This window comes from Brachypodium distachyon, chromosome 4 (genome assembly GCF_000005505.3).
Source record: "Brachypodium distachyon strain Bd21 chromosome 4, Brachypodium_distachyon_v3.0, whole genome shotgun sequence".
NCBI lineage: Eukaryota > Viridiplantae > Streptophyta > Magnoliopsida > Poales > Poaceae > Brachypodium > Brachypodium distachyon.
Genome location: NC_016134.3, coordinates 12,461,608 through 12,471,425, shown reverse-complemented (window position 1 = coordinate 12,471,425; position 9,818 = coordinate 12,461,608). Strand labels below are relative to the sequence as shown.

General features: G+C 44.8%; 1 protein-coding gene across 1 annotated transcript; it reads left to right on the top strand.

Annotated features, from left to right (window-relative positions):
• The first annotated feature begins 3,732 nt into the window (after positions 1 to 3,732).
• LOC100846636 (7-deoxyloganetic acid glucosyltransferase) lies at positions 3,733 to 5,486 on the top strand. The gene has a single exon (XM_024454926.1). It carries the CDS (start codon positions 3,802 to 3,804, stop codon positions 5,263 to 5,265), a length of 1,464 nt encoding a protein of 487 aa, XP_024310694.1. The 5' UTR covers positions 3,733 to 3,801; the 3' UTR covers positions 5,266 to 5,486.
• The last annotated feature ends 4,332 nt before the right edge of the window (positions 5,487 to 9,818 follow it).

Sequence of the window (9,818 nt, the reverse complement as noted above, 5' to 3'; positions counted from 1 at the left end):
GCGGTGGCTAGGGAATGATGATGTAATCAGTCTGTAGCTCAGTTGACGTAATTGTTGTGCAGAGTAAAGCCAGTGTTCAGGAGATTTACATGGGTAGGGATCCACCAACGTTTACTTCAATGAGAGTTCTACTAGTTCTACTTCTACCTCAGACATCAGATCGATGATGAATGTTTCCTTTTCTTTTTGAAGTTTGATCTGAATATTTCCTTTTTTTCTCACCGGAGTTGAGGAAGAAGAGGAAAGAGGTGCTACGGTGGTGGTGGCCGGCGGCAGCGGCAGGGAACCATGGGTCCTATAGGTGGTCGCAGCTAGCACGTGGGACAGGACTCGCCAGGGCCGGCGACTAGGTGGCTGTGGGGGGCGAAGATGGCCGGCAGCAGGGGCCGGCCGCGGCGACGGGGTGGCTGCAGGCGACGCCACACGGCGAGGAGGGGCGAGGCGGAGGCGCTCTAATCGATTAGGGAAGAGAATGATCGGGAGAGGGAGAGAAAGTCTAATATTTCGTATATTTTTTGACATTTTATTGATCTGAAAATGTGAAAAGTCAGGACTGCCCTTCTCTGATACTCCGTTGAGGCTGGATGGAGTATTAGTTACGGGAGATTCTGCCATTTAATCAGCTTCTTGCTTTGGTCAAATTAACGACGGTTGAATAGACTAAGCGTCTTTGTCGGTCTTGCATGTGTGCGTACAACGCATTCATGGAGAGAACGACTCTGGCTAGCTACGTCATAGTTTAATGTGCCTCTTCTCGCGATGCAAACGGCCATCCATGGAGAGGAAAGACTCTAGCTACGTCCTAGTATAAAACTAATTGGTCAACGAGTCATGAGTGGCAAACAATTAATTGTGCAGGCCACCGGTACAATAATTAAGCCGGTAAATAATTAAGTTGTGTTTCTGTCGACATCTCGATCTATATATCTTCCAGCTGACGACATGTTTATGACGTCCGGCCTGCAGACTTTCTTTTTTTTGACCATGGATAACTGAACCTCACATGCGATCGCTTTGTTAAATAAGCTGTGCTCCAATTTTGTCCCAACCTCTCGCTGCATTATTGGTAAAACGAGAATCCAAGAATAATTCCTGCCATGTTCATGTTTGATCGCTCTCTTTCCTTTTGGCTGTCCCCAAACTATTTTATCAGTTATGACTTATGACACTGCACGCCATGTGAAGGAATTAATTGATTGCAACAAGATGCTAACAATGACCTAGGCCTATGGGTTGACCCTGCTAGGTCTTGAACATTATGGAGCATCAATACAAAGAAAATAAAGCTAGCTGTCCTACTTGGGACGACCTAAGGCTCTCCCAATGCTTGTATCTTATAATTGTATCTTAAATATTAAATGGACATTTAGATAGACCTTTAACAATGAATTGTATCTTAGTACGGTATCTAAAGGATATTTCATTTAATTGGTTTTAGGATCAACACTGCCATCTTAATCTCGCGATCTATTTGTGGCTAAATAACTAATTCACATCAGCAAAAGGCGCAGCTCTAGTTATGAATCATGTCCCATCAGAAAAGGATCGATGCTAGAGAAAGCAAATGAAAATAAAGAGAAAAGAAAAACTAAAAGGGATCGGCTGAGAGCTTGGAACAAATCGAAGCTCAACTGAAGAAGAAAAGAAGATCGATGCTGGAGAAAAGGAGGATCAAAGCTGGCTTGCGACAAATCGAAGCTCGACAGCCTGAACCAAAGCTCGGCCGCAGCGAATCGAAGCTTTTTTGTTTTGAACTTAGCGCGAATCGAAGTTCTGCTACCACAAATTCATACTCAACTATCATGAATGGTGCCAGACAATCATTGGTCTTGAATATTATGAACCTCATATACATCAGACAATACTTACTTTGTTTAGTACGTCATTGCATGTTCATTGCCTTGTGAAAAGAGGAGCTCGAGCATGTTGATTCAGATTTGCGCGATACGACCGTTGAGGACGGCATGATATGGATCATCATTCATGGAACATGCATGATTCCCCATTAGAACATGCATGTGAGCTTCATGCGTGACTAGAGCTAACATCTTTCCAGGAATAATAAAGAAAGAATGGCTACAGAAGAAAGGCCCGAGCTTCCACGTCAATATTTAATCAGCTTCTCGCTTGGGTCAAATTACCGACGATTGAGTAGACTAAAGCGTCTTTGTCCACCGGTTGCAGGTCGCTAACAATTAAGCTGTGTTTCTATCATCATGAATCTATCATCCAGCTGACGACAGGTTTATGACGTCCTCACATGCCATCTCTTTGTTAAATAACAACGACCTAGACCTATGGGAAGACTCTGATTGGTCTTGAATATTATGGAGCGTCAATATATATTCATTGGCCAATATTGAATTACTTTGATTAGCAATTGCATGTTCATTGCCTTGTGAAGATCAGGAGCTCTCGAGCATGTTGATTCAGATTTGCGCGATAATTAAGATCCGTGGAGGACCGCATGATGCTCTCGCGGTGCTTCGCCAATGTACAGATCTATGCATCGACTCGAATTAATGCACTAACATGGATCTCATCATTCATGGAGCATGCATGATTCCCTCATTAGAACATGCATGTCAGCATGTGAGCTCATGCGTGACGTCGACTAGAGTTAACATCTTCCAAGAATAAATGAAGAATAAAGAAAGAAAGCACCGTGCTTCCACGTCAAATGTTTAATCAGCTTCTTGCTTGGGTCACATTAGCGACGATTGAGTAGACTAAAGCGTCTTTGTCCGAGTTGCATGTGCGTACAACGCATTCATGGAGAGGAAATACCACATCGATCTGTCTTCCAGCTAGCTGACGACAATTTGATGACGGCCGGCCTGCGTGTTCATTCACCATAGATAACAGAACCTCACATGAAATCGCTTTTATTCCAACTCCAACAATGTGTGCGCCATGTGCATATGGTTGATCGATCTTTCCTTTCAGCTGTCTTCAAACAATTTTATCAGTTATGACACTGACTTATGAGTTACTCGACGGCCGGAGAACAACCACCTGCAAAAATAAGTTTTTTTTTTCTTACTGGAAATCAAATCATTTCTGCAATTCCAAATTGACCAGCAAATTGCACAAGCCCACAAGGATAAGCGATGGAAACTATTTACTTAACCCCGTAAGCCACCGCCCAAAAAATTAGCAATGCAAGTAAGAGGCAGTAATTAAATTAAATGTGACAAAACGGCTCGGTACCAACCAACTCACCAAGCTTGCCATGAGACATTGAAAAAACACATGCTTGATAGTCTCATTTTGATCACAAAAAACACATTTTTTGCAACCATTCCAATTTCTCATAGCCAAGTTATTTTTCGTGAGAACAAACCCTCCACAAAAGAACCATGGATTTTTTTTAAGAGGCACTTAAAGTTTCTGAATAATCTTAAGGCGGAAATGACAATTATAATTAATCAAATTCTGATAAAACGATTTCATTGTGAACGCACCAGATGTCGGACCCTATTTTTCTGTTTTGTTCCTCCTTTGTTTTTCCATATATTAACATTTCCAAATTAATATATTCTCCCTGCTTGTCGCAATTTTTGTTTGAGGAAACACCACCTATTAGTAAAAATAAAAATGAATATCCTAAAGATCTAAACAGAGCCGGTACAAAAATTCCAAGTATTGACGCCTGATCGATGCCGGCCGGCCGGCCGGCCGGCCATGTCCTAATTAAAAGCGCTCCCTGGATCGCCCACTTACTCCATCATAGTCGAAGAAAAGAAGCTAAAGAAATACTGCTACAGCTAGTTTGGGGTTGGGCCGGCGATCGAGGAATCAATGGAGTCGTCGGCGCATGTGCTGGTGTTCCCGTGGCCGCTGCAGGGCCACATCAACTGCATGCTCGACCTCGCCGCCGTCCTCCTCGACGCCGGCGTCCGCGTCACCTTCCTTCACACCGACCACAACCTCAGCCGCCTTCCCAAAGGATCGACGACGACCCTGGCACCACAACAGGGCCTCCGTCTTCTCTCCATCCCTGACGGCCTCCCCGAAGACCACCCACGCTCCGTGCGCCACCTCAAGGAGATCTCCGAGTCCATGCTCACCACGGGCCAAGCCGCCTACCGCGCCCTGCTCCTGTCCCTTTCTTCAGCAGCTGCCGGTTCCCCTGTGACATGCGTTATCGCCGATGGCATCATGCCGTTCGCGGTCGACGTGGCCGAGGAGCTTGGCGTCCCGGCGCTGGCATTCCGCACGGCCAGCGCCTGCAGCTACCTGGCGTACCTGTCCGTGCCCAGGCTCCTGGAGCTCCAAGAGGCTCCTTTCCCTTCGGACGAGCCCGTGCGCGGCGTGCCCGGCATGGAGCGCTTCCTGCGGCGCCGAGACCTTCCTCGCGGAGTCGGCATCCCCAAGGGCGACGGCGTGGAGTTCGACCCCATGCTGCTCACAATCGCCGACGGCATCGCGCGCGCCGGCAAGGCGCGGGCGCTCATTCTGAACACGGCCGCATCCATGGAGGGCGCCGCGCTCGGCCGGATCGCGCCGCACATGCGCGACCTTTTCGCCGTTGGCCCTCTCCACGCCACCAATGGCGTCGCCAATGCCAATGCCGAGGCCAGTGGCAATGGCAATGCCAGTGCCAACACCAAAATCAATGGCAATGGCAGAGGGAGCGAGGAGCACCACGGGTGCATGGCGTGGCTGGACGCGTGGCGAGAGCGGTCTGTGGTGTACGTGAGCATGGGGAGCCTGGCGGTGATCACGCACGAGCAGTTCACCGAGTTCCTCTGCGGACTCGTGGGCGCCGGGCATGCCTTCCTCTGGGTGCTCCGCCCGGACATGGTACTCCAGGCAACAACAACCAGCTCTATCTCCGTTACCGACGCCGTCATGGCAGCTGCAGGAGACAAGGCGCATGTCGTGGAGTGGGCGCCGCAGAGGGCCGTGCTGCGGCACCGGGCCGTGGGGTGCTTCCTGATGCACGGGGGGTGGAACTCCACGCTGGAAGCCGTGGCCGAGGGCGTGCCCATGGTGTGCTGGCCCTTTTTCGCCGACCAGCAGATCAACAGCCGCTTCATGGGCGCAGTGTGGAGGACCGGCTTGGACATCAAGGACGTTTGCGACAGGGCCATCGTGGAGCGCGAGGTCAGGGAGGCCATGGAGTCCGCCGAGATCCGGGCCAGGGCGCAGGCGATGGCGCACCAGTTGGGGCTGGACGTTGCTCCGGGGGGTTCGTCGTCATCCGAGAGAGACCGGCTCGTCGCCTTCATCAGGGATCTCAGCGCCCTGCAGCGTGTCTAGTTTATTAGGATGAACAACTTCGATCGAGTATTACTAAGTTTTTGAATTTAGGTTTCATTTTGAATCATATTAATTGTAGTTGCTTCACAAAATATCTCACATTTTGCATTTGGAAAATTAGAAATCATTTTTTAAACCAACATTTGCAAAGATCTTTGGCAATGTTGTTTGTCACTAGAAGATGCACCTTTGTGCAAAAAATGGATACATTATCATGAACTATGCCATGTAAATGCGCGGAACTTTGGTCATTTGGCCTAACAACCCATTTTGTTAAGAGTTTTTTTTGCACAGTTGTCGAAGTTAAATTACAAGTTTATCATTTTTCATGGCAAATATTACACGTAAGAGGGCTCCATGCCAAATAATGTACTTGTTTTTATATTTTCTTAATATTGTTTGACTTTTCTGAAGATGGGGTAAAAGTTGTCGACACATCTTATCATAGGAAGGTGTTGAATATTTCAACACCCTTTATGAATCTTATATATTACTTACTTGGGTACAGTGGCGGAGCCAGAAATCGAAGAAGGATGGTGCTAAGATAGGCCTAATGGTGCTATATCCGTAGATTTTCATACTTATAAGCCAGATTAGTCAATAGCTTCTCCTTCTAAACATCCTAGCTAGGCCGGTGCTACAGCACCGGTAGCACCGGTCCTGGATCCGCCCTTGCTTGGGTACCTTAAAATGATTTTTGGAATTTTGTAGGAAAAAACTATTACACACTTGTAGTTCAAATTTGAATTACTTTTGTGAAAGCGCGAGAAATGCATTTAAATGGGGAAAAGTATCTAGAAATCTAGAAAATTAAAAATCTTTGGACATTAGCAATGAAACAAGTTCTACTTTGTGGGAAAATTTGATATTTGCCATTTGAATCCATATTTAGTGTACTTGCTTCACAAAATACTTTGTTTTTTGCAATTTAAAATGGAAAATCATTTTTTATAACCAAAAATTCGTAACCTCTTTTGCAATATTGCTTGACATGACAAGATGCACCTTTGTGCCAAAAATGGATACATTATCATGAACTATGGCATATGAATGGACAAAACTTTGATTATTTGGCTTAAAAACTACAGTTCAACTATGGGAAATAACAAATTTGTATTACATATGTCATTTTTAAAATTTTACCATCTGATATTATTGTATTACTATGTTAAGCAATAAAAATTAAGACTTCAGCAAAAATAATCACATTTTTCTGATTTTTTATGAATTAGTTAGGAACTTGTTAGGAACTTGGAAGTTGTTGCCGAGAAAGCAAATCCGCAAGCGAAAGAAAAGGATGGCGATGGACCTGTGTGGAAAAGGAGGTCGGTGTTTTGGGACCTGCCTTACTGGAAATTTTTACAAAGCCATCACACCATAGATGTCATGCACGTCGAGAAGAACGTGTGCGACAGCTTGTTGGGCTTGCTAATGAACAATGCAGATAAGACAAAAGATGGGCCAAAGGCATGGAAGGACCTGGAGTTCTTGGGCATAAGGAAGAAGCTGTGGGCGGTAGAGGAAGAGTCACCGGAAGACCACAATGGTGAAGTCACGGTAACGACACGATGTAAACCTGTGTTTAACACCTTGAGCAAAGCCGAGTTACATAGAATGTGCCAGTGTCTCCACAGCATAAAAGTTCCATCCAACTACTCGTCCAGCATCAAGAGACTCGTTGACATGAAAAGTCACAAGCTTGTTGGCATGAAGTCTCATGACTGTCACGTGATTATCACGCAGTTAATTCCAGTTGCAATAAGAGGTGCCGTGGAGCCATGGGTCAGAGAGACGGTGATGAAGCTTTGTGACTTCTTTGACACAATCGGGCAAAAATCCATCACGGTGAAACGCTGCCTCCAGCTGAAGGATTCAATGATACAAATTTTGTGTGAATGTGAGATGTTCTTCCCTCCAACATTCTTTGATATCATGGTACATCTGATGGTCCATATCACCGACGAGATAATCCTACTAGGGCCCTCCTTTCTGCACAACATGTATGGGCCCGGACGATACAACGGGGTGCTGAAGCGGTATGTTCGTAACAGAGGGCATCCAGAAGGTAGCATCATGCAAGGCTACCATGCAGAAGAGTGTGTGGAGTACGCCACTGATTGGTTGGCGGATCGCAAACCCATATGAGTACCCGAATCACGACATAAGGGCAAACTAGAAGGTGAAGGCGGGCTTGGCCAGAAGGTTCTGGATGTGTATTCATCGGGGAGAGAGGACGATTATATGAGAGCACATACAATGGTGCTGCAACATATGTACGAGGTCCATCCTTTCATCGACATGCATATGGAAGAACTTGAAAACCAGTACCCTAACAGGAGTGCTAATTGGATACACAAGACCCACAATGCAACATTCGCCATGTGGCTCAAGAGTTTTTGGTATGCCAGGGTGGCGGCAAATGAAGAAGAAAGGACCGCTCAAAATTTTTCGCGGCTACCCGACGGCTGGCATAGTGACTTACCAGTCGTACGCAATGAACGGGTATACGTACTACACCAAGGATCAAGATTGTAAGAGCAGTTACCAAAATAGTGGTATAGTGTTGGTTGCTGAGACTAGTTCTGATAACCAAGGCACTACAGAAGCGTAGTATGGCGTGATCGAAGAGATTTGGGAGCTTGACTACACCTTCACCACCATCCCCATGTTCCGTGTCAGATGGGCACGTGATGTCAGACAAGAAGATCATAGATTCACAACAATGACCCTGCCTCGTGAGGTTTCTCGTCATAAAGTGGACGTGAAGAAAATCCCAGCAAGATGGGAACCATGACAGTTTGCTACAAAATGCAAACAAGTTTTCTTCATCGACGACCCGACAAGCAAGAACCGTGTTGTCGTCAGGAGAGGGGAAAGAAGCATAGTTGGCGTCGACGGAGTTACTTCACAACAAGACTATGAAGGTTTTCCTGATCCAACGTCAAAGCAAGAAGAAGAAGAAGCATCACGGACAATCCAGACAAGGAAGAAGTCAAGACCTGAGGCAAGAGAGGAGGCATACGCTAGAAGCTGCCACAACGAGACCCTAAAATATAAGAGGAAGGAGAAGACCAGAAAGAAGAAGAAGGACAAGATTGTGGAATAGTTGATATTTGTGTATCTTTTCGTAGTTGATGTTTAACGATGCTTTTGAATGGAAAATTGTAACTTGTATCATGTCAAATTTGAAATCAAAAGTCTTAAATATGATCTGAATTTGAAATAACTTGTTCAAATTTGAAATCAAAAATATGTTCTGAATTTGAAATAACTTGATCAAATTGTCTTAAATAACTTGTTCAAATTTCAAATAAAATGTTTTAAATATGTTCTGAATTTGAAGTAACTTGATCAAATTTGAAATCAATTGTATTAAATAACTTGTTCAAATTTCAAATCAACTGTATCAAATAACTACTTGTTCAAATTTGAAATCAAAAATATGTTCTGAATTTGAAATAACTTGTTCAAATTTGAAATCAAAATTTCTTAAATAACTTGTTCAAATTTCAAATAAAATGACTTAAATATGTTGTGAATTTGATTGAACTTGATCAAATTTGAAATCAATTGTATTAAATAACTTGTTCAAATCTCAAATCAAATGTCTTAGATATGTTCTGAATTTCATGGAAAAAAAATTAGCCCACCCAGTCAACACAGCTGTTCGGGTTCGGGCCCAGCCTGGCGAACCAGGGAGCTGCCTACTACCTACTAGGGCAGGTTTGATCGGGCCCACAGGGCTTTGAACGAGCCCACCAAGTTTCAGAACGACAACCAGGCCCACAGGCCAGGAAGAGAGGAAACCGGGCCCACTGGCCAGGAAGAGATGTGATTCGGAAATGATAGTGCAGGTGGAGAAGGCTATTTATGTGGTCAGATTCTCTGTAAACTAGCGAGGTGGGACTAAAACTCCCAACGCACTGCGCGAAAGCTCGCTCCGAGGAGCACTAGTAACGATGAAAACGCAAGAACCGCCACTAGCATGAAGCACTTGTGGCGGTGAAAACGCAGCAAACCGCCACTAGTGCTGGCGCAAAAATTCCCCTTGTGCGGAGGAGCACTAGTGGCGGTGGATACGCAGGGAATCGCCACTAGCATCGAGCACTAGTGGTGGTGCTGGCAAAAAAACCATCCACTGATATGATACGCAGGAGCATTGGAGACCTTAAGTTTGTGTACCTTATATCAGGGGCGGTTCTCACGACAAAAACCGCCGCTGGTGACGAATTTCCAATAAGCTATTAAATTCATAATATATTCTCTCGGTTTTAAATAAATACACCACCTGTTCTTTTATGTGTATAATAAGATTGTTTATTAACAATAAACTTCTGAACCATAAATTCAAATGTTATATACCCTAATTTCTATGATTAAGTGTCATTATGTGTGGCTTCTGTGCTATAAAAATTCTATAAAATTCAATTTTTCTCAGAACATTGTCAAATTTGGTGTGGACACTTCCAGATTGCTACAGAACACCCATAAAAAAAATTCAAGTTCAAACAAAAAAAACATGTCACATTTGGTTCATGGGGTTGGATGGTTTT